The 24547-nt window shown below is 37.1% G+C and overlaps 2 protein-coding genes and 1 long non-coding RNA gene across 3 annotated transcripts; 1 reads left to right on the top strand and 2 right to left on the bottom strand.

Annotated features, from left to right (window-relative positions):
* Positions 1-1838: 1838 nt before the first annotated feature.
* LOC146158054 (uncharacterized) lies at positions 1839-8639 on the bottom strand. Its single transcript, XM_083383714.1, has 9 exons — positions 7840-8639; positions 7376-7459; positions 6604-6714; positions 5758-5938; positions 4684-4810; positions 3631-3776; positions 3201-3350; positions 2606-2750; positions 1839-2345 (listed from the first exon to the last, which is right to left on the bottom strand). The coding sequence occupies exons 1-9, from the start codon at positions 7958-7960 to the stop codon at positions 1839-1841; spliced, it is 1572 nt and encodes a 523-aa protein (XP_083239840.1). The 5' UTR covers positions 7961-8639.
* Positions 8640-14462: 5823 nt separating this feature from the next.
* Positions 14463-17128, bottom strand: LOC146158053 (uncharacterized). Its single transcript, XR_014494648.1, has 4 exons — positions 17032-17128; positions 16875-16893; positions 15456-15575; positions 14463-14638 (listed from the first exon to the last, which is right to left on the bottom strand). It is a non-coding gene; the product is annotated as an uncharacterized LOC146158053 (long non-coding RNA).
* A 3784-nt stretch (positions 17129-20912) lies between these two features.
* LOC146158052 (uncharacterized) lies at positions 20913-22780 on the top strand. The gene is made up of 3 exons (XM_083383712.1): positions 20913-21267; positions 21349-21602; positions 22580-22780. Exons 1-3 carry the CDS (start codon positions 20985-20987, stop codon positions 22778-22780), a joined length of 738 nt encoding a protein of 245 aa, XP_083239838.1. The 5' UTR covers positions 20913-20984.
* The last annotated feature ends 1767 nt before the right edge of the window (positions 22781-24547 follow it).

Genomic DNA, 24547 nt, shown 5'->3' with positions numbered 1-24547 from the left:
AAAACATTTCTATTTAACCACCCACTGTAATATCGAAACTCTTCAAAACAAACTGATCATTTCTATCCAGGCCAGTTTCCAGTTTCGTACAAATGGCTGGAAATTTCCAAACATTGTTGCTTAAAGAATGCGATTTCCTGTTTGAAACCAATTGAAGCGTTTGTGATCTCCATAACTTCTAACATTTTCGGGTCTTTGGAAACGTCCCAAAAACCTGCAGTGACCAGCTGCGGGGGGGTCCCAGGATTTTTATTTGGGGGGCAAAGAAATTGTAATGATGAAGTCACAAATTTACGTCATGACGTAACGTAAACAATCGATTTTAAAACGCTTTGCTGTTCACGTTCACTGCGTTGTGACCCACCGGCGGGCCGTACGAAAAAATTACTGTTTTTTTTTCACGTTCACGGCGAAGCGATGTTAATTGCGCCTTAGACAGTTTTGAGGGTTTATAATCTGGTACTTAAAACTTAACATATTGGGCTTTAAATTTATGTTTATTATGACATATTAAGAAAAGTAAAGCCCATACAGAAGTAGAAAGGATTTTGAACGTTTCGAATAAATCTTAAGATGAAGGCTTGAGGTTGTAGTTAGACGTAGAATAAATATCAAAGTCGAAATAGAAGTGGGAAGCATTTTGATCGTTTCCAATCAAGAAAAGAGATATTCGAAACGTTCAAAATGTAACCTACTTCTGCATGGGCTACATCCAACGCAAAAGTCAAAACAGTAAAGAAACGGCTTTGCGTCGCATATAACAAATACAAAAAATCAGGGGATGGATTAAAACGAGGTAAAAATATTTTGTAAAAGAACTTTGCTGAGAAAGAGAGAAGGAAAATATTTGATAAAAAAAGGTAGGAGTATAATACGATGCATACAGTTGTTCGTGTTGGTTTAACTATTTAAAAAATCTAAAAAAATAATATATATATAAAGATGCCATAAAGACGACACAACGTTATAGAGGTAATAATGATAATGTTTGCAGTCTATTCATTTTTATACAATTTGGCAAGAGGCTGCAGTAAAATTAATTTTATAAAGCATTTTAAACATGTTTTGATCTTAACACATTTTTGTTATGTGAAAAAGGCATTTAAACAGTTAGAGATCTGCATATGTTAAAAAATAGGGTTTGTAAGATAAAAATACAAACAAAAATTTCAAAAAAAACGAAGATGAAGTGCAGAAAAACCAAGAGTAAAAAATTATATTCCAACTGTGTTTAAAAGCGTCTTAAAAAAGTAAAAAAAAATAATTTTTAAACCGTTTAAAGCCTAAAGATAATAAGGAAAACAAAGCGTGAGTTTCATATACTTTTTATTAAACACGAGTTCCATATTTGTTTGAGTTTCATGTACGCGTTAATTTATTGAATAATTGAGTTTAATGAACGCAAAATTCAGAAACTTATTAGAAATAAACCCTAAAGTTGTACGGGTTATTATTGATTAAAGCAGGGGTTCTTAAACTTTTTTAACGCAGACCCATAAACACTTTTTTAATCTCTTGGACTGGGCTTGGCATGAAATTGGTGACGTCATAAGTTGACGTCACAAAACAATTAGACTTGAGAAACCTGCTGATTTCAGTAAAAAACTGTGAAACTGAAATAAAGTGTAAATGCAAATAAAGAAAGAGGCCAAAGCATTTTTGAATTGAATCATTTTCTTTTAAAAGTTTATTCATTTTTTCAAGTTATACACTAAGATTTTAAGTAGGATTTATGAACACCCTAAAACTAGTCAACGTACCGCCATGGGGTCCATGGACCCTAGTTAAAAAACCCTGGATTAAAGCAATCAACGCATAAAAAGAGTTTTAAATGTGTTTCACTCTGCGTTTTCTCCGCCAGGTGTCGCACCGTCGTCGTTGACCTTGCCAGTCGCCGGCGTGACCTTGCGAAACGGGCCTAGCGCGCGCTTAAAGAGCAACGTGGTAACCCCGACTCCAATAGAGAACAATGTGGTGAGTATGACCGAAAGGATAGTACCGTTTATGACCAAGTGACGCACCAGGTAGGAAGTTAGGACGAACAAGCTGTAGAGAAATACGATTCCACAAAGTGAGAAAGCCTGCTGAGTGGGCGAAGTGCCTTGGTTCGGAAAACAAGCGTCCAATTTCAACAGCAAGTAAATACACAGCCAAGCTGCTAGCACTGTGAGGTAGAGTTGAGCTGGGACAAAGCACATCTCGTAGAGGCGACCGAAACCGGTCTGGCCCGGGTTCCGGCCCTTTATTACGGTGCCGGCCAGGGCCACTGCAATGGCCAGGTAGATGACCAGCGTGGTCGGACGGAAGTAGGGGGATACCCTTTTCCATAGCGGAATGCTGAAAATCTAAACGAAGCGCAAAACTGTTAAGTTACTATTTAAGACCAAATTCTTCATGTGAAAATGTTTGGCGAAATTACGACGTTCGGTACTCAATGATACCAATAAGTCAAATTAAGTCCCTTTCGGTCAAAAGGCTTAAGTGAAGTCAACTTTACCTAAGTTAGGGCAACAACTCATTCATAAACACATTACTATCCATCCGTGTATAAGTGTACCTATATATATATAAATATAAATAAAATAACACAAAAATAAATTTGTACCTGGGTTAGGGCAAATATGAGCCCGAATCCCAACGTGGAGATGGGCCAGAGCACACTCCCGCCCGCTACCTCGTGGTCACCAGTTTGTACGGCAACCACCGTAGCATGGACCAGAACCCAGCATTCATTCAGCAGGCGCCAGTACCTGTTCAAGTGCGACGAAACTGAGTGGTGAACAAGTAAAAATGTCCAAAATACTGTTGCTACCAGGCATAATATATACTAAAACTAAATTCCTCTCGTATTTATTTGTTTGTCCAGCGCTTCGGCTAATTATTATTCACAAAACCGTCATCCTATATAAAATACATCTAATGATACGTCACACGCAAAACACTCGTGCGCCACCGTGCGACACGGTGAAAAATATGTTTAAACGCCTTCAAGTAATTTTTAAACGCCCTTAAATTATCTTTAAACGCACTCAAGTCATTTTTAAACACCCTTAAGTTATTTTTAAACGACCTAAAATCATTTAAGCGCCCATAAGTTATTTTTTAAGTTAATTTTAAACGCCCTGCAGTTATTTTTACACCCTAAGGTTATTTTTTAACGCTCTGAAGTCATTTTTAAACACCCTTTACAGTACACCGACCTGTTCAAATGGATGTCGGTGAAAGCCAGCGATCCTTGCAGCATCACCATTGCTGTGTGCATGAACCCGAGAATGTGTCCGACCGTGTTTTCCATCGGGTGGTACCAGAAAGTGTAGATGACCGCCCAAGAAAACGCAAAACCGTGGTACCTAAAGCAAATAGTATGCATTTGGTTAAGATATGACATGTCGTTTTCATGCATTTTAACCATTATTTTTGAGTTTTTAAAGAAATGATGCTTTATTTGTACTTCTGGGCACATGTATAGACCTCTAAACATTTTGTAGAGCATCTTTTACTTCCCACTAGGTTAACAGGGGTTTTCTTAAGTGAAACACATACACATAATTATACCATATGTAACTATTTGCAAAATTTACCAGTCTCAAGTAAAGACCAAACCACACAGAAAAAAACAACCATACTTACTTTCTAACTAGGTTCACCGGGGCCATGTTGAGGCGTAGATATTTTGCCACACGATCTTTCGACCTCGGGTTGGGCCACATGAAAGCCAAGCCTCGGTCCCTGTATTCCATCAGCATTATAAAGGCGATCATCATTATCACAGAACACTGAAAGCAAAGGGTTTGAAAATCAGCTGCTAACCAAATGTGTATTAAGAAATATCGCGTTGACAATAAATTACATAATAACTTGAATATAGTAGCAAGTATTGGTCAAACTTTGTATTTTGCGTAATAGTGCATGGTCAGTCACTTTTTGGTTTGATCGATCAAATAAGAGAGATTAAAATTCAGATGCCAACTAAATGTTTGAATTTATTTTGCTTATGTATTTTTTGCTTATGTTTGAATATATTTTGCTCTAGAGCTCTGAATATGTGATATTGGAAATCGCCTTGTTGACCCTTGCAAGATAAATGTCGACCTTAATTCCTGATCAGTAACAGCTCAATACTTGAGCAAGGCTAGCAATTCACGTCAGGCATTATTTATACAACGTAGCACTGAATATGTGATATTGGAAATCACCTTGACCCTTGCAAGGTAAATAATTGGGATCATTAAAACATACATCGATGGCCAAATAATATAAACTGGCGGGCCAGATTTTTGGTACGTTTCACTAAAAAGGCTAAAATGCACCAAAGGAAACAACTTGTGACAAAATACTTCGCATTTTAGAACCGGGACATGATTTTTTACCTGTGATGAAATCATGGACATTTCTTGCACCATTCCGTCGTAAAATGTCGGGCTAGACCAGGAGTCTTAAACTGGGGTTAGTGGACCCCTTTGGAGTACTTGGTTTGTTTTTTTCGTGAGGATCATGGAGTCCTATTAGTGATTAATTTAAAAGATGAAACAAAATTTTCCTGTGATGAAATCATTGGCAATCCCTGGTTAAGCGTCATTGCAATGAAACAACTAACAGCGTTGAAATTGAAAGTGATAGTCACAAACATTACAGACCCAATCAGTTAATAACTTAAAAGATGGAATAGTTTTCTTTTTTTACCTGTGATGAAATCATGGACAAGTCTTGCGCCAGACCATCGTAAGTCCAATGCGTTTGCACCAAGTGCAGAATATGAAACAACCCGTTTACTGCGAGCATCGACCAGTTGAACCAACGCAAGTCCGTGCTGAAACAAGATAAAACGAGTACGACTTCAAGGGCTTGGTCACAGAATACACATTGCGTTCATGTGCGTTTCAGTTGCTGACTTTGTACGGAAACAAGATAATAACGTTGCAGTACGCTTGTTTTCAAACTCCTCCATAGACGAAGCAAAACGTGTTAGAAATACAAAACGTTAAACAAACACCAACCTCTGACAAATCGACTTACGGAAGGCAATGGGCAGTGTTGTGAACATGTCATTTAAAACAAATTAAGTCCCAGTCAAGTCGTTTAAAAAATAACTTAAATACAAGCCGAACCATTTGCTAAAAGTAACACGTTCGGTCCCAGTTTAAGTCATCCATTGCCCAAGTCAACTAAACTGAAAACCTGGCCTCGCTTGGCCAAATACTGAATACGTTTCTCAACTCTCCGCTTCATTGTCCTTTTATTACTTTCTTTATAGGCACACAAGGGGCGTATAATAAGTCTAGAAACCACTGATTCACCTGTATTTTTCGCCGCGTGCCTTCATACTGGTGACCAGCTGTGCGCGGTATATCAGTCCCCATACAGAAGTAGGTCGCATTTTGAACGTTTCGAATAACTCTATAGTTACTCATTTTGTCTAGTGCAGTGATTCCCAAACTGTGACACTAGTGTGCCTCAAAAGATTGTCAAGTGTGCCGTGAAACTTTTTGTAATTCGGAAAAGAGAGTATTCGTATTACAGGCATACACGCAAGCATTTTATAATTAAATACGCACTGTTCATTAGAAAATTAATTATTTTAACACATTTATATATAGTTTATCGTGTGATAAGGGCGATTGTAAAATTACTCTTGATATTGTTGTTCTGTGCCGCGATATAGTTACTATTTCAAGTGTGAAAAAAAAAAGTTTGGGAACCACTGGTCTGGTGTCTATACCTGTTTTCCTAAACAAAAAAGTCTAAATAGTGCTGTACCTGTATTTTTCGCCGCGAGCCTTCATACTGGTGACTAGTTGTGCGCGGTAGATAAGTCCCCAGATCAGCAGCTGATGACAGCAGTAGAACAACCACACGATGGCGCGCGTAAGAGGTGTAACGTCATCCACAGGCAGCTTCCAGTAATACCAGCGGTACGTGCAGTCGATGCCGTAACGTCCTGACAAAAACGCAATTTAAGTTGAAGATGCTCGTTGAAAACGTGTTTGTGACCCCTAAATTGAAAAACTTGACTGTCAATTTTTTTCTCAACTATTATTTTGAAGCAATAAATGTATGCTAATTTTCCTATTCAAAGCCGTAAGTAACGTCCTGACAAAAAACTCAATTTTAGATAGGGAACCCGTTAGTTTATGTCTTATTTTGATGCCTGGTGCTGATGTTTTACATTCTACTTAAAACTATGGGCAAAATTACGGCTTCCCAACCCGAGACCAATTACATCATACGGTCCCAAAAGCATATTTGTTGAGTTAAAAAGCATCGTTTTTTTAGAATAATACCTGCTTTGGTTCAAAAAGCTTTTAGCTAAATTACAATTCAATTCCGATTTGGTGAACATACTAGTTTTTACGATTGGAGTACAAATCATAACTGAATGCCTTTGACAGTTCTGATTGAAACGATAACACTCGGTCGAGTACCAATGTGACCATTGCGCAAAAGACTTTTATTTAAAACAGAGCCTTCAGTGCATTTAAGTCATTAATACATTGCTGTATCTGCCATAAAACTAAAAATATATCAACCTTGAAAGTGATTTTTGAACTGTACAACCTTCAATAAAGCAATCGACAATAAAAAGTTATATCAAAATGAATTTACCAGGCTTGGACGTCTCATTACAGTAAGTCGGTTCAGGTAGGAAACGGTCTGTAGAGCTGTTAACCACTTTATGCTTGACACCGGACGGTGCGTACCAGCCAATAGAATGACCTGGAATAATCGTGTATTTCTTGTAACTATACGTGGCGATTGCTGGTAAAAAACAACTAGAGATCGACCGATATCACAATTTAGAAAAGTTAGTTAATGTTGGAGCCATTGCATGGAAATCGCCTGGTATACGTGATTTAGTTTAATGAAGCAATGGGCATTTAGTAGAAATAACAGCAAAACATTTCCCATAATTATGATCGAAAGGCTTAGTACCATTTTTGTATTAAGCACATTTTCCAAATAACGTCGTTTACTCCTGGAAAGCTCCGTATATCGACAACGGGCGCTTGATTGACGTTAATACAACACCGTTTGTCCTTGAAGGGCAGTTATTAAAAGAGCAGGAAACAATAAAAAATGTGACGTTTTTGCATTAAAGTATAATACAAAACTTTCTATCCGGCCAGAGTCGTTAATCTTTACAGTTATCCGGCTCTTCACGCGAAGTTTGGTGAATCTTGTATCAAAGCATGAGTGTTTAATTCCTCACCACTTGTAATCACAATATCCCCACACAGCAAGGTATTGATTACTTGTACCAAGGTCTATACGTTTTTTAGTTAAAATGTAAAATGAAGGACCTTTTCACTCGTAAATGACTACAATCTTTAATCGCAAATACTTAAGTATAAGTTTCTCTTTGCGATTTTTGACTTACCCCAGGCCCAAACTCCGATTAGAAGAACAGCAATGAATAGCATCGACGTCATCCACGCAATTACATCCTGGCGCCAACCGCAACCTAAAAGTATTTTACAGTCGTGAAGGATCGTATAAATAAGGCGAAAGTAATTGCTCAAAAGAGGGCATTAATAAACAACGTAAGCTTGTAAGTAGGCCAGGGGAATTTACGCAGTAAACAGCAAAACGTACTAAGATTATCTAAGCCCATACAGAAGTAGGTACCATAGCATTTTTTGAACATTATAAATAAATCAAACTTTTTAAAAATGTTCCCTACTTCTTTATGGGCTTTAATATTCATTCTACATATCACTATACAACCTCCAGCCATTATCTTAAAAATTATTTGAAACGTTTAAAACGCTACCTAATTCTTTATGGGCTTTGATAATCGTACTATTTCGTACGTTCCTGTGAATTGGCATAACATATACTTACACTTTTTTGTTTCTTGACGTTTCCCATTGGTTTCGGGCAACGTAGATAGGCCTAATGTTGAATTCTTTGGCTCACTTAATTTGCCATTTCCATTAGCATCCTCCGTATGTCCAGATGACATATTGCGTTTTTTTGCAAAATTTTTAACAAAAGCCTTCCCTTGGTGGGTTTAAAGACTTACAGAAACACACTCATATTGAAATTGTCGCTATTCAAGGAGCCTGCGTGCCTCGGGATAAAAACACTTTGTCCTACTTTATCTTAACAGCTAGTTTTATAGAATTGCGGTAACATAGACGTAAAACCACGATCTAAACATATGCTTCCGTAGTGAATATGGGCACATCCCCGTCAGAATTATTTTTCGAATAAAAAAACCCGCCTGAATCCGAATGGTGAAAAACAAACGATTCTTGTTGCATATCATTTTTATTCTATTTGGATAAGATGCTGATGATGCTCACAAGAGTGAAATAAATGTATCGTCTTCCATCTCAACAATCTGCTTTTTTAATTTTCGTATTAAGTTTATCTTTATCGCTAACTAGCGGTAACTGTATTTGCCGAACCAAATCTCCATTGTATTGTATTAATTGCCCTGTTTTTGTGTCCGCTTATAAACTCTGTCTTTACTCTATCGGGGAGCAACCGCTAGGTTTACCAGACAAGCCAAAACAGTTATCTATATTTCTTTTCGGTTATTGAAATAATCTGTTATAAAATTATCTAAACAAGCCAACAGTAGGCGGCAACAACCATTCGCCTTACTTACACATTCATAGAATTACGATGATTCTTTAATAGTAAGATAGCACGACTGTCAACTTCACTGGCTGTTGCTGATTCAGCAGCGGCAAAAGTACATTTACGGTACTACTGTGAACAATAACCTAAAGTTTAAAAACACGAGTTTATTGGTAATATACGCGTCAGTGGAACAGAGATCGACAAGCAATAACCTGCTGCAAATTGTTTAGGATACGCCCTTTTATATATTTACTATTTTGTAGTTCTCCAACGTTATTTAGCAGCTAATAGCTGACCTGTGCTACCCATTGTTAACGTTTCGCTTCACTGGGAACTAAGGGCATAACCAGTCTAGAGAAAGGAGGTGGAAGGTTGTCAAGAGCCTTAGGCATCTTAAATTAAAAGTTTTGATCAATTCGGCTATAAAATTTTCACAATTATTGGTTTGGCACCATGTTATTTTCTTACAGTTAGGTGTAAGATCCCGCGTACTTCATTTATTAAAACTTTGATGATTTTTAAGTTGATGTTGAATTTATGTTGTGACCTTGAGTGCTCATTTCAAGCAAATCCAATTGCGATACATCTGTAGGATAACATTTGCAAAAAACACTTACGTATGGATTGGTGCACAACAGTTAGCACAAATTTAGTAGGACGCGATGTTTATTTATCATTTCAATTTTTAAAAGGTAAGAGACGCGTTTTGAGTATTTGTCACGTATTTCGATTCTAAAACCTATTCCATGCTATGGAGCACAATGGTTTAAAGTTGTAGTAAGACGTAGTAAAACTATCAAAGCCAATTCAGAAGTAAGTAGCATGTTGAACGATGTTAAAAATGAATAAAGAGTTTAAAATTAAAAATGATACCTACTTCTGTATGGTCTTGATATTCTTAACTACATAGGGGCCTATTCCATATTGATTACAAAGTGGTATAATGACTTTGGGTCGAATGGTGAAATGCATATCGAATTGTGCCTGCAAAGTACCGTAACCATACACTTATCCAGTCAAAAACGCCATTCACTTGTTATAATTAGCCCTGAATTACGCCTTTCGTGCAGAGTTGTGAAATTGACGCAGTCTAAAGCATGCCTGACGCGCTATAACCTACGTGAACTGTTGCTTTGCACTACTGAATGGTTGAAGTCCGGATATTACGCACATAGCTCAGCTGAACACAATAGGCTAGAATTGCACAGTCATAACTACACGTTACGTGGTCCTGTATCAATGCAAACTCCTACACAACTACAACTCTCGCAGCAATTACAATAACAAGGTGCTTACAATCAGGACTAGTAGCAGCACCAACGTAAGTAATTTGAAGAAAAAAAGTACGATCTCATGCCACAAAATGCTATTAAACGCATACCGCTTATTACAAAGAAGTCACGCCTTCAAAAATAACCTTTGGTAAATCTCTTAGGTAGATTAGAACTAATTTATTTGGGATAGTGCGAGCTAGCAGCTTAGAAAGTCCGACTGTAAAAATCAACCATAAAGTGCTGCCGGCTGAAACTTTTTCCTATTTCCAATAGTAGCTTATTACCTTATCCAGCGATCAAGGGTTTTTACAAATTAAAAGCATTTTGACTTACTTTTTCTTTCAGGCGACATGTCAATACCCTACTTTTTGGTCATAGAAAAGGCACAGAGAGATGGTTGGAAATTTAAAACTTATACCAACTGTTATTATTTAACGCCGCAAAGCCGTAACTATACCAAATAAGTTCAGTCGCCCTACAATGGTTTAGTACTTTGTTTTATTGTCCTAGTTTGCTATTTCAACTTTGTCCTTCTTTCGTTACTATAACTAAGAAAGTGGTAAGATTCTACCAGCACACTTTCGTCTGCATTTTTTATAAAACAACAATCAAATGACCGCAGTATAACTTGACAGTAAAGATATCAAGTATACACTTGCCTGCACAAATTCTTTTTCCAAACCTACCTAAGAAATAACGCTAAACCCAGTCAGCTTGAAAAACTAGTCAAAAATCATCAAAACATTATACTTGGACAGTTGCAATCTCTCTCGTTCCTCAAAAAAAGAAAAAAAGGCCGGCTTTTTATACCCGCGATCACGTGACCTCTCTCGTGTCAGGTTTCTAAGCTGGGCGTAACCTTACTCAGCAGAACAACAACGGAAGGGTTTTCTGTTATAATATCATGGCGGTTTTGTGAACCAAATGGAAATGACTTAAGTCCCTGTCGAACATTTAAAAAAAATAACAAGCCCAGTCCAAGCTGAAACGGTTTAGAAAGTAAGGATCTCCCGCGGACAATAAAATGTAAAAGAAAGATTCTTGTCTTCGTATCCAAAGATCTTAAGACTGTTTATTTATTAAAACAGATAAAACATAAAATCATTTCTTAAAATCTTACAGAAATATATATATTACGCCAATAAGGCATCATCAGTTTCTTATTCAAATAGAATGCTACTTATAGGCGTAATATATATATTTCTGTAAGATTTTAAGAAATGATTTTATGTTTTATCTGTTTTAATAAATAAACAGTCTTAATCCCAGTCCAAGTCACCAGATTCCCAAGTCAAGTCATTATTAGCGTGAGTCAACTCAAAGTCAAGTCATTATTAGCGTGAGTCAACTCAAAGTCAAGTCATTGTAAACGTTAAAATGTCGAAAACATTTAGTTTTTGATTTATATTAAACGACATTTTAACTGTATTATATCTTCATTAGAGCAATACGGTATACGCGAGCTTTTGCTTTATATAGTTGTTTATATCTAATTTGGTGAAGTGTATTGAACAGTATTTGCTGTCTTTTTCTCTTGTGATTTGCAATTATCCAATTTCCTATTTTGATAATATGCTAGGTCTTGTTAATTATCTGCAATTATCGTATCACAAAGACAGTCTGGAACAAAAAAGTATTGCCTAATTCAGTGGTCGGCAAGCTGTGGGCCGCAGAGCCATTTTTAGTGGGCCGCGGGTTACTTTTGAAAAGCTTAGTGTTATCATGTAGTTGTGGGTCGCGGAAAAGGCCCGCGTGCCAAATGTGGCCATGGAAGCCTATCGAACTATATTTTTTGGCAACTTTGACTATATGTAAACTAAAAAATGTTTGCCCTACGTGCGTATATTCTTCGTTTTATACTATGTTTTACATTATGCTATGGCAGTGTTTTGACCTTTGGGCATCAAGGCGCCGTGTTATATTTCACCTTAAAATCAAACGCCCTGCATCAGCCACTATTTTCGTAGTGATTTCGCGTAGTGGCCCTTCCATAACACTAAAAAGAGTACTTTGGGCCGCGACAAAAAAAAGTTTGCCGACCACTGGTTTAAATGTTTGAAATTATGTTTTTCACTTACTCAGCAGAACTACAACAGAAATACTTTTGGTTATCATGTAATGCAAGGACGGCAAACTGTTTCTTACAATGACCCCCAAATAATCCACTTGTATCTGTAGATAAACCACACAGTTTTCACTGTTTAAAGAAGATATTTAAGAAAAACAACATAAAGGTATTCGTTATGTTCAAGTTACTAAAATTTCTGTACAAATTTATCTTTTAAAAAGACGCAAAGCACTATTTAGTTCAATTCAGCTGAAAAACAGCTTTATGTACGTGCAGCTTGACAGTGCACTATTGCCCAGTCAAGCACCATTGCAACCAAGACGTTACCCGCATTAAAACCGACGTTTTGCACGACTATAGTCGACTGTCAATCAAACTCAGGCACGTTTTGTGGCGACTTCACAGTGGCTTTCAATTTAACCGAATCTGTCGATCAATGAAGCAAGCAAGGCAGGGTAGAAAAACAACTTTTGGGAGATCTTTGATCGAAAAACACTTTAAAAAAACAAATAACACTTTTCAGTAAATGGGTAAATAACAACCTCGCCATTCAGATCATAGTGCAAAGCAAAGTTAGTCGAAAAAACGATCAACAGCATGGAGTGAGGTTCGAACTCACGACCTCAGCCATACCGGGACAGTTCCAGAGGCACCGGTATGTCATTACGATTATGCTTTAATACTACGGGTAAGTAAGGCGAGTTGCAACGGCTTCCTAGGTCTCTTCTAGACTTACACGTTCCTTGTCACTAAGTTAAACGTTTAATTTTCATGACAAAGAATTTACTTGGACTTGGATTTAAGTCATTTTAAAATGACTTGTTCACAACACTTTAAGATTTTTTAATAGTTTCTTTATTGCTGGCTTTGTTATTGCTGTTACTAATAAAAAATTAAGGTCGACATTTGTCTTGTAAGGGCCAAGGTGATTTCCATTATCAATGTTATCCTATATTCAGTGCTACAGAGCAGCATGAAATGTTGTTTTGATTTCATGGCACTGTGCCACGTTATGGTCATATTTTGGTTACAGTTTCCTGAACATATGTCGTTTTTGCAAAAAAAAAACATGTAGTCTAATGTATTTGGACATAAGTTGTGTTTTTTGACACAAGTTGATATTTCGTTGACCATAGATTTTTTTTAACTTAAAGCTGGGAGCTATAAAATACTATTTGTACTTGTCAATTATATAAATGTTTTGGCAGTTCTGCCTTTAAATGCCGTAAGAACCTTAGGTAGTGTAAAATAAAAAAGAAAATCTTTTTACTCCATATAAACGCATTAAGTCTGGAAATAGATAGAGTTTAAAACGCTTTCTTCAGAACAAACATTCGATCTTTTTTTTAATCTCTTTGAACTAACACATTTATTCCGATACTCAAACGGTTGGCTGTGACGTTTAGCGCTGCGTAGATTCGTTACAGTGCAGTACATTTTTAAACGGATAAACAAATACTAGGCTAAAACTAGTAAAGACTAAAACCAAATGTCGAATAAATGCAGAAGTAAAACAATATAGAGATCTTGTTGTGTTCGATTTTAGAATGGTTATCCAAAGTGTCCGAAGTTTTCCTTTCAACCGATGACGCAGTACACGGCGAAGACTGCACCCGAGGCTACAGTGGCAGCTAGCCACGTGACCATATACGGCGTTTGTGATTGGGCAGAACTGGTGGGCGTGAATGTTGTTGTAGCTTTTACAAGAAAAACAAAAACCGTTGCAAAATAACATTACATTTCAAGTCAGGCAGGTTTTTGCCACGCTGTACCATTTAACTTCTAATGTGGAATACTCTTTTGTTTAAAGTCATGACATTTCCTAAAATTGAAAAGCAACTTAACCTTATACTAACCACAAAAAATCAGACACATACAATACACACGCATGCACGCAAACAAACACACATAAGTACATACAGTGATAGACACAGATAGACACACAAACACGCATATACATAAATAAACACACAGAGACACACAAAAGTACACAAAAACACACACACACAAATACACACACACACACATAAGTACACGAAAACACACACACACACACATAAGTACACAAACACACACACAAATACGTAAAAACGCACACACACAATCAAACACACAGACACACACACACACACACACACATAAGTACGCAAACACACACGCACACACAAACAAAAAACACACAAACAAACAAAAACACACGCAAACACACCAACCTTGGACTTGACAAGTATAGTTAACCTCCAGGAATTCACTGGTAAAATTGGCGCATGGGCCGTAGAAATCTAAGTCGGTTCAAACACACAAACAAACACACTAACTAAAAATACAAACAAACACAAAACAAAAACGCAAACAAACACTTCAACCAACCTGGTGCTTGACAAGTATAATTAACCTACAGAAATTCCCTGGTAAGGTTAGGTCATTGGTCGTAGAAAGCCCAGTTGGTACAAAACAAACACAAAACAAACACAAAACAAACACACACACAAACAATTACAAAGACGCAAGCAAACACTTTAACCAACCTTGGGCTTGGCAAGTAAAGTTGACCTCCAGGAATTCTTTGGAAAAGTTGGGGCATGGGTCGTAGAATGCCCAGTCTTTTGCGGTCAGTCTGCAGGAATTTTTACCGTCGCAGTCTTCACGGATTGTGTCCAACACGCTTGAGTCACTCAGACATTCGAACGCCTTGTTGATGTAGCAATGCCTGCGAAAAGCATTCGTTTCTCAGATATTTTAAACAAGACGCTTTCAAGTACGGGTCTAGGGTTCGTTTGATGTGGGTAATGACATTTTGGAGGGTATGACGTTATTGGGCGAAGTCAGAACGTGTTTGCTATAAAATAATTCGCTTTAGAAACCTGCCTTTCTTGAGCCAGCTTGTATGTAAATATTCAACACTTAAGTATAATCGTGCATAGCGCGCTGAAAATACTTTTATTTGCCTTAACTGGCAAACCTTTTAATTTGAACGAAGACATTGGCCAATCAAATATAACTGCTCGATATAATTGCATTTATGAATATTACGTTATCAAACATGTTATGAGGTCCAATGCATGACTTCAGGAATGCGCAAAATACACACACAGCGAATAATGCATAAACTACATCGGTGGTCAGCGGTCAACAAACTTTTAGTCAAAAGGACCCGGATAACTGTAAGGCCTTGCGATCGTGGGCCGGATAAAACTGGACTAACTTGATTATATCTACTTTGATTATAAATTTTAATAAAATGTCGTTAAAAGGAAGGAAACATAAATAAATATACGCCGCCAACACTGTAGTGAGCTTCAAATGTCATCTAAATGATATTTGAAATTGCACCCAAAAACATTTTAATTGTACTTTATCTTGATTAAGGAAACATACCACGAATCGGCGACCCCAAAACGGTCCCCCAAATTTCTCCAGCGGTTTTCCAAATTTTGGACTTATTTAAATGAAACACTTGCGGTCTCTTAAAACTACTTAGCGGTCACCCAAACCAAACCTTAAAGAAAACCCTGGGCATGGCTTACAGATAGTTGAAGGTGACGCCATAATTGGCTTGCAGCACTTTGATCACAGTGTTGCAGTCGCACCTGAGGAATGAGCTGATACCCTGGCAGCGTATGGAGGTCGTTATTTGCGACGTGGCGCTGAAAAGAATTGGTTATAATCACGAAAGATTGATAAATAGGCAACAATACCGGTGCTACAGAGAATTTGCAATACCGGTGCTACAGAGAATTTGCCATTTCTTAAGTTGAACACATTATTTTTTCAAACAAACTGGAAATAATATTTTTCAAATCTCAAAAACAACATGTTTTTAAAGAAACTGAAACAATATTTTTCATACAAACTAATGAAATAATATTTTTCAAGCAAGCTGAAAACAAATTTAGCCTACAAACAAGCTAAAAAAAATATTTTGTAAACAAACTAAAAAAAAGAATTTTTAAACAAACTGAAACAACATTTTTCGAACAAGTTGAAAACTACATTTTACAAACAAACTGAAAAAAAAACAATATTTTCGCAGGCAATTTAAATATTTTGTAATGATTTATCCGACTGTATCGTCATTAGGCCAAAACTACATTAAAAATATTTTCCAGGTTAAAAAATCAGCTTCATGAAATCGCTGTTTAGTGTAAAATTTCTTTAACATTTTGCTTGGATTCGCACCAGATAAACATTCCCGGTAATAAAGTATGGATTGGCGTATATTGGGATGATTAAGAATTTATACCGCGGGCTGGATGAATTACGCTAAGACATGTGTAGTGATTTCCAAACTGTGAGCCTTGAGAGATTGTCAAATGTTCCGCGAAAGTTTTTGTAATTTTGAAAAAAAAGTTATTAATATTACCAAGAGGCATACATACACGCAAGCATTTTAAACTTAAAAATGCGCTATTCATTACAGATTAATAATATTGAGACATTTACATTAGTTTGTCGTGTGTTAAGGACGATTGTAAAATTATTCTATTGTTGTTCTGCTAAAAGTTTGCCGCGAAATATTTAAAAAATTAGGGTGCCGCAAGAAAAAAAAGATAAAAAAAACAATAAAAAAACTAAAAAGGGTTTAGAACAGGGATTCTTAAACTTTTTTTACCGCGGACCCCTAAAAAAAAGTTTTGCATTCGCATGGACCAGTGTCAAAGGAAATTTTTGACGCTATAAACTTACGTCACAATACAAATAGACTTAAATTTACGTCACAATACAAATAGACTTATGTGTAATGGAGTATAAATACATTCAGTGCGAAACGTTTTAGTTTTAATTAAACTATATTTTCTATAAAAAAATTATTACTTTTTAAATATACACTAATATTTTATTAAGGCTTTCACGTACCCCCAAGGGGTCCATGCACCCCAGTTTAAGAACCCATGGTTTAGAACCACTGGCATGCACACTAAATAATGGCAAACGTATAAACTCACATTTGATTTGCCGACGAGCCTGAAATAAAAAGGAACGCTTAAGCTTTTGAAGTAAAAACAGCCAAAATATAAAAAAAAATGTGTGTCAGTTTAAGTCAAATATATATTTAAAAATGTGTAAGCTTCGTTTTGTTGTGACTTTCCAATAAATAATTACCTTTGCATGATGCAAGACAAATATAAATCAACATCATCCATTTTAACAGTTGAAATGCATACATTTGTTATTTATTTTTGCTTTAGAACTAAACACTGAAAAGGTGAAACAGAGCATTCCACAATTGCGATAATAGTTGCATTATTAACTGTTATCTCTACTGTTGAGTGTAAAGTTTTTTCGTGTTTAACTAGTTCAGGGGTTCTTAAACTTTTTTCACCGCGAACCCCTAAAATTTTATTCTACCTGGCGTGGACCACGGTAGGCGAGAAATTCCCATAATGACGTCATGAATTGACGTCACAATACAAATAGACCTCAGAAATCTGCCGATTTCGGTCCAAAAAATGTGAAAGTGTGATGGAGCCAACATTCAGTGCAAATCGTTTTAATTTTAATTAAAGTTATTTAAAAAAAATATTATTTTTTAAACGTATACGACTATTTCCATTAGGCCTTCATGGACCCCCTAAAACTAGTTCACGGACTCCAAGGGGTCAATGGAACCCAGTTTTAGAACCCCTGAACTAGATTATAATAACTAAAACATCAAAACTTTCTTGCCAGCAGCAGTTTTAATGACTTAAGTGAATGACTTGACTTTATTCATTGTTTGCAATTGAATTGACTTGACTTAAGTCTTTTAACGAAAATGACTTAATTTGACTATTTTGAAATAAGACTTGTTTTGGATAACTAATTTTGCCGAACTTTGGTTAAAATTAAGTGTTGGCATTACATTTTTTTTTTAAATTAGGTTGTTTTTCTCAATTGAAACAATTTTGGTTGATAATAAATTACAAAGCAAAATGACTTGTTTACACCGCTGACTACCAGTAAACTTACTAAATAGTCAACTGGCTGACTGCGTAACGCAAATGTCCAGTTTACTGGCAAAAAAAGGATTAACAAAGGTAAACTATGCACGCATCTGTAATGTAGCTTTACAATAGCCAAAAGGTTGGGTAAATCGACATATTTTAGTAACAATAACAGATAGTGATACAAGCTCGTATCGAAACGTCTTTATCAAGATGATGGTAATTTGCTCGACATTTTTGGCTTTGACATTCTTTATAAAGATAAACTACTTTGCAAAAAAATTAAAAAGATCAGTTTTTTCCTCAAAACGAGCTGAATAACAGAACAAAAAATGACTTTAAATCGTTTTGCAAACGCTCATTATGTGTTTTCACATCTTGCCTTCCAACAGAACACACAATGCTGACGCTAAAAGTTCTAAAATTTAATAATAGCTTGAAAAGTGCACCGCTTTGAACAACAAGCAGTCAGCAAGGTTTAAAACTTTAAATGCTTATTTATATTACAAGTTTTAAACCTTGCTGACTGAGCTTGAGCTAATTTAACAGCCCTGGTATAGGTCTACGCAAATGAAGTTTAGTACACTGCTGCTTCCGTACGAAAAGCTTTATTACAAACAACCGTGTATTAAAAACAAATAGAGTGAAAAACATGTGTTTCCACAACAAGCAGCTGTCATTTAAGTCCAAATTATCTTATTCGGCAAATAAAACTCGTACAGGTGCATTCGGTTTCGAACCACATTAACGTGCACCAGTGGATGTAACTTTGGCTGGGTTTAAAAGCTTACTTTGTCATGTTGCTTTGCACAACAACATAGTTCAAAAAGGTTAATTGTGTGCGCGGGTACAACAGGTGTGTTGCTGACCTTTGTTTAGCAAAGTTCATACGAGGGAAAAATGTGTAAAAAGGCTTGATGTAAACTGACTCTAAACTTGGCAGTGCTGCAATGACTTCACTGAATGTCTTTACTTAAGGCCTAAGAGCCCAAAGACTTGACTTAAGGGCCATATGAATTAGCGAGGGCTTAATCAACTAACCACCTTTGGCAGTGCTGCAATGACTTAAATTAATGACTTCACTTACGTTCACTTAAAATTTACTTTTCTCAAATATCTTGACTTGACATAAGTATTTTGATCAACATGACTCGATTTGACCTAATGTTTTGGGTTACTTGACTTGGACGTAAGTCATTTTGTCAAATAATTGGATTAAAATTAAATGATTTGATTCAACTGTTTTCAGTACAATTGGGTTATTTATTTCAAGTTTTGCACGTAAAACAATTTGTTTGCTGTAAATCACGTTTTTGTTATTTTTGTAGGTGTGTGTTTTTGCTCATAATCGGACGAGTTTACCTTATAATAGTTTAAAGTTTATTTTTCACTTAACTTTGCTCTTGACTTAACTGAAACTTGACTTTTTTATTTTTTGTCTTGTTATTTTTCTTTGGTACAGCAGTTCGCAAACTTGGGTCCCGGGCCAGTCATTTAAGTCTTTATTTATGCTTTATTATTCGATTTATAGCGTGTTTTATGATGTCTCTTGTGACTCATAATGCTGTAGTGGAGAGGTGGCCAACCAATCGAATATCAAAAGCCGCATCTGTTACTTGGTTAACCGCAAAGAGCCACACTTTACACACATGGAACGAAATGAATGGGCCCTTTTTTACTCACTTTAAAAAGAGATCGCACGAAAAAAGTTACTTTATTTCGTTAACTAGAAAAAATTTAATTCATAGCAGTTGAAATTAGGACAATTTATTGTTTTTGGTTGAAATTTTAGGCCTTCTGGCAACCCTGGTTCGAGCGTCCATTCATTTTTATTAGACATTGTTTGACTGAAGCTACGCTTGATTTATTAATTAAAAGGTGTAATCGTGACGTCATGAACGCGACTGGTTCACTGCCGCAAAAGCCACACAAAGACAAATGTAAGACTGGCGGTTGCTTTGCTCCTTCTATATTGCTAAACTTTTAGTTCATTCTGCCTAATTCTTATAATTATTTTCTTTTTGAAATTCTACACGGCGACCCCCCAAGACAATCCCTTGCGACCCCCAGGTTGAGAACCACTGCAATAAGATATACTAAGTATAATTTCAAATATCGTTCAGTTGCTGAGACGTGCAATTTAAAGTAACAGTTAAATTAGCACATATTTTGAGTCCGGATAAAAAAGTTAAAATTATACAATCGCTTAAAATTGAATTAAAATTAATTTTACATTAGATAATTAGGCTACCCAGGAAATTGATAAGTCGCAATTGTACAATAACCACACCTAGCCTGACCTTCAAAATGACCTTGATTAAATGGCGATGGGAGAAAACTTATTGTTTTGTTAAATGCAAATAATGAAAGTGCTGAGAAAGGCGTGCTGGTATGGTGGAAATTTGTCTAATGAGAAAAGTTGTTCTCTCAGTTGAAGCAGTGGTCGGCAAACTTTTATTGTCGCGGCCCAAAGTAGCTGTTTTCAGAGCTATACACTGCTGGAATGAAATTCTGCGAAACCTTTGTACAGTTTGCTATTATTTCCTAGCGAAAACATAAGTGCTACTGATATAAAAATATGTTTTACTCCAGTGAGTGCTTATACAAACAAAATTAGGTAAAAATATTGGTTTCTTATGGTGGTAGGGGAAACGCGATGTTTCTAGGAATGTTTATCGTTATGCAAACATTTTATCGTTATGTAGTGAAAGTATTACCGTGTTTTACGGACCATAAGGAGCAATCTAAATCCATTTTTTTCCACATAAATTGATCGTGCGGCTTATAAGCCGGTGCGCCTAATGTATGGATCAAGTACGGTGTAGTGCTTTATTGCCTACACTCAAAACCAGTACCGATACTATTATCATATAAATAAACCACCGTCTAACACAATAAACTACGGTAAAAGCAACTTGCGACTACTTGCGACCCCACGTTGCGTCTGATCGACAGGCGACGGCTGGCGACCGCATGGCCGCCGAACCAACGTTGGGTTGCAATGGGAGACGAAAAAGGAGCGCGGAGAAAAAGTGGGAGGTTTTCGAATGCTATATAAGAACGGCTGTTGACAGAACCTACACACAACTTTCAAGGTATCTCATCTGAAGGAAGAACTGCTATAATAGAAGAATGCTTCAACTTGGCGTTTCAATTCTAGTTTTACTGCAAGCTTGCAATGCGCTTGCCTACGGACAAGCTCAGTCCAACGACTTCTTGGTGTGCAAACCAATTGGCAGCTTGTTCGAGATGCAACAATCCAACACCGGGGGGGACTCGACAACCATGAGGGGAAGTCCAGGACCTCCAGGCCGGAGAGGCCCGAGGGGCTTAGCTGGCCCGATTGGCCCCACAGCACCACAACCAACTGTTGATTGGAACAGAATTGAACAAAAAATCGACCAGAAAATTAAAGGTAATATTTTTCAGTCAAATTAATTTGATAAACGTAAATATATATTTTTTGGCTTTTGTAAGTATTCTTTTTATGTTTCAGAATTGTCCCAATGCCCTGGCGTTGTATTCAACGGATCTTGCTTCTGGCTTCCACAAACCGTTACATCTGGAAAGGACGGAAAAGGCAAAGCTGCAGCAGAACGTCTTTGCCAGTTTCACAACGGAACTCTGGTTGATATTGAAAGTGAGCAAATGTACGAGACGCTGTATTCGTACATCAAGCGGGCCTGGAATATGTACGTGGACCAACCAACTTACAATTTTGTAGAAGTTTGGTTGGCGTCAACTTACGAGGTGGGTGATTCTAACTTGAAACTTACTAAACGTTGCGATTCATGCTAATACATAAATGCATTTTATAGTTAAAACAATACGACTTCAAACGGTAATGCATCTGCATTTGTGTAAAGTGAAAATCCACTAAAAACTCTAAAATTTACTGAATTTTGAAAGACAATCAGAAACACTTCGATTTAAATCACGCATTGTTGAATGAAGAACTGCATTAGCGTTTTTTTCTCGTTTTTTCAGTTCTTATTTCGGGTTTATGCAAAACTTTTGAAAATGCTTAGCTGTTATTTTTGACAAAACGACAAAAACTTAAAAAATGCTAAAAAAACACGCGGCTTATCATTTTAATCCGGCCCGCGGCTTACTTTTCGTAAAATACATTAGAAAAACACAAAATTAACTTTGAATTGTGACGCCCCCCTATATCTGTGCTCGATGCGTCACGCTATCCCTTTTCTACACTATTTTATGCTTTCCATGTGGCCTGCGGTAAAAACAAATTACCTACCCCTGGTTTAGTTGTTTAAATAAGTTCATAAAAATAACAAAGAGCTATTATACTATAAAAAAGCCATCGCGGTATTTTAAAATCACCACCAAAAAAAACATCTACTACTAATACATTTGTCTAATTCGGAGGTTTACTACTATCTAAAAGCAAAATCGAAGTTCAACCTTACACGTTTAACGTGTATCGCATAGTGCTCTAATACAAATTTAACACAGTACAGTTAAATTGATGTTGGATGTAATTTAAAACTAAGTTTCGATGAGGTTAATTTAAAACTAAACAACAATTTCAAAAAGATTATTGCAGTATTTGTTATTTTGTATAATTTTTCGGCATTTTCGCATTTCGTAAACGATTTTGACCTAACGTGTAAATTTTACCAAAAATTTTGACCTTGTTTTGCAAGTTAAATAATCGCCCTAATCATTACATTGTGGCTGGCAAAATAAATTCCCGCTTTTTTGCACAGAATGGAGAGATGCGAAGTTCAACTGGTGGAAGTGTTTACGTGCGTTGGCGTCCGGGATATCCATACGGTTCGGGTCAAGCAGTGGTTTGGCTTATTGCTACAAACCCAACAAGGGGGTCGTCTAATATTGGCATGCATAATATAGCAGGTCTCAACTCCCGATTGCCTGTTGCGTTTTGTCGTATTAAAACATCAAACTAATATCATTGGTCAACTATAATAAATACAACAAGATTTTCTCCACAATATGCTTGCCTGCAAAACAATTTCTACTTCGATCTTGAATTATAAGAAACACCAACGTATGCCTTCTTTTCATATAAATTAAATTTTTATGTTTTACACTTCAGTAACAAATCGAGTCAGTTGATTTTTGCGTTTTTGCTTAGAGCAACAAATCAGATTCTATAATCGTTTTTTTCTTTTGTGCACTATTGAACCTTACAAATGATTGACAGGAGGCATGCTGTCGCGCGACAATAATATGGCGTTTATTAACCACTTGGTTACCGCATTTTGAGCAGTAAAGTGCTTTGATCGTTTCAAGTGCTTGCTTTGTTATGTGAATTATACAATGTAAATAAACACTAATGACTTCTGACTGAGGTAATAGTTTTATTAAAGTTCCATCCGCCTAAACATGCTCAGAGCAGTTTAGAAATGTCTAAACAACATCAAAAAACTTTGCAATAAATAAGCAAATAACGTACTCAATACCGTAAACACCCGATTGTTTAAAAACTTGCAAATTAGGCAAAACAATATTTAGTAATCAGGGGTTCTTAAACGCGTAGACCACTGTAGGCAAAAAAAATTAAAAAATGACGTCATAAATTAACGTCACTGTTAGTTTTTTGCCTCTCGCTATTGCTCCATTTCTCGCTTTTGCGCGCGCATAATGGCGCGACGCATCGCATACGCACACTCACTTAATTAGGCGTGGTAGTGCGCGCCTCTCACGTAAAGAATGCAACTAGCTTCTAGCCTTTGGGGCCAATTTAGTTGATATATAAAGCCTTTGTTTTGCGGTGCTTGGTGCAGTCACCACCAGCATCATTACTGAAGACACTATACACGCCAGACATCAAACTTTGGTATGTTTTATTTCGTAACCTTTTTTGTTTGTCTATGAAGTATTGAGCGCTAACAATTTACTTTTTCGCCTTACAGAAAACCTGCACCGATTTCTCTACTGTTTTGATTTGTACCGTGCGAAAATTGTACGTTCGCTATTGTCCTTGTACACGCAAGCAATAATAGAAAGAAGTGCTGAGTATTGCAAAGCTTGATTTCTACAAAAGTTTTCAAAGTCTCCCGTCTTACAGCTGGTGAGGTTGTCCCGTTGCACTGAAGTGCAGCGTACGAAGTACCGTCGCTCGGCAAGAAGTGCCAGCGACTCCTGTTGTCCCGTTGCACCGAAGTGCAGCGTACGAAGTACCGTCGCTCGGCAAGAAGTGCCAGCGACTCCTGTTGTCCCGTTGCACCGAAGTGCAGCGTACGAAGTACCGTCGCTCGGCAAGAAGTGCCAGCGGCTCCTGTTGTCCCGTTGCACCGCAGTGCACCGTACGAAGTACCGTCGCTCGGCAATAAGTGCCTGCGACTCCTGTTGTCCTGTTGCACCGAAGTGCAGCGTACGAAGTACCGTCGCTCGGCAATAAGTGCCAGCGGCTCCTGTTGTCCCGTTGCACCAAAGTGTACCGTACGAAGTACCGTCGCTCGGCAATAAGTGCCTGCGACTCCTGTTGTCCCGTTGCACCGAAGTGCAGCGTACGAAGTACCGTCGCTCGGCAATAAGTGCCTGCGACACCTGTTGTCCCGTTGCACCGAAGTGCAGCGTACGAAGTACCGTCGCTCGGCAATAAGTGCCTGCGACACCTGTTGTCCCGTTGCACCGAAGTGTACCGTACGAAGTACCGTCGCTCGGCAATAAGTGCCTGCGACTCCTGTTGTCCCGTTGCACCGAAGTGC

The sequence above is a fragment of the Ascidiella aspersa genome, chromosome 3 (genome assembly GCF_963924565.1).
Source record: "Ascidiella aspersa chromosome 3, kaAscAspe10.2, whole genome shotgun sequence".
Taxonomy (NCBI): Eukaryota; Metazoa; Chordata; class Ascidiacea; order Phlebobranchia; family Ascidiidae; genus Ascidiella; species Ascidiella aspersa.
The sequence above is the reverse complement of the archived record's forward strand: the minus strand, read 5'-3'. Positions and strand labels throughout refer to the sequence as shown.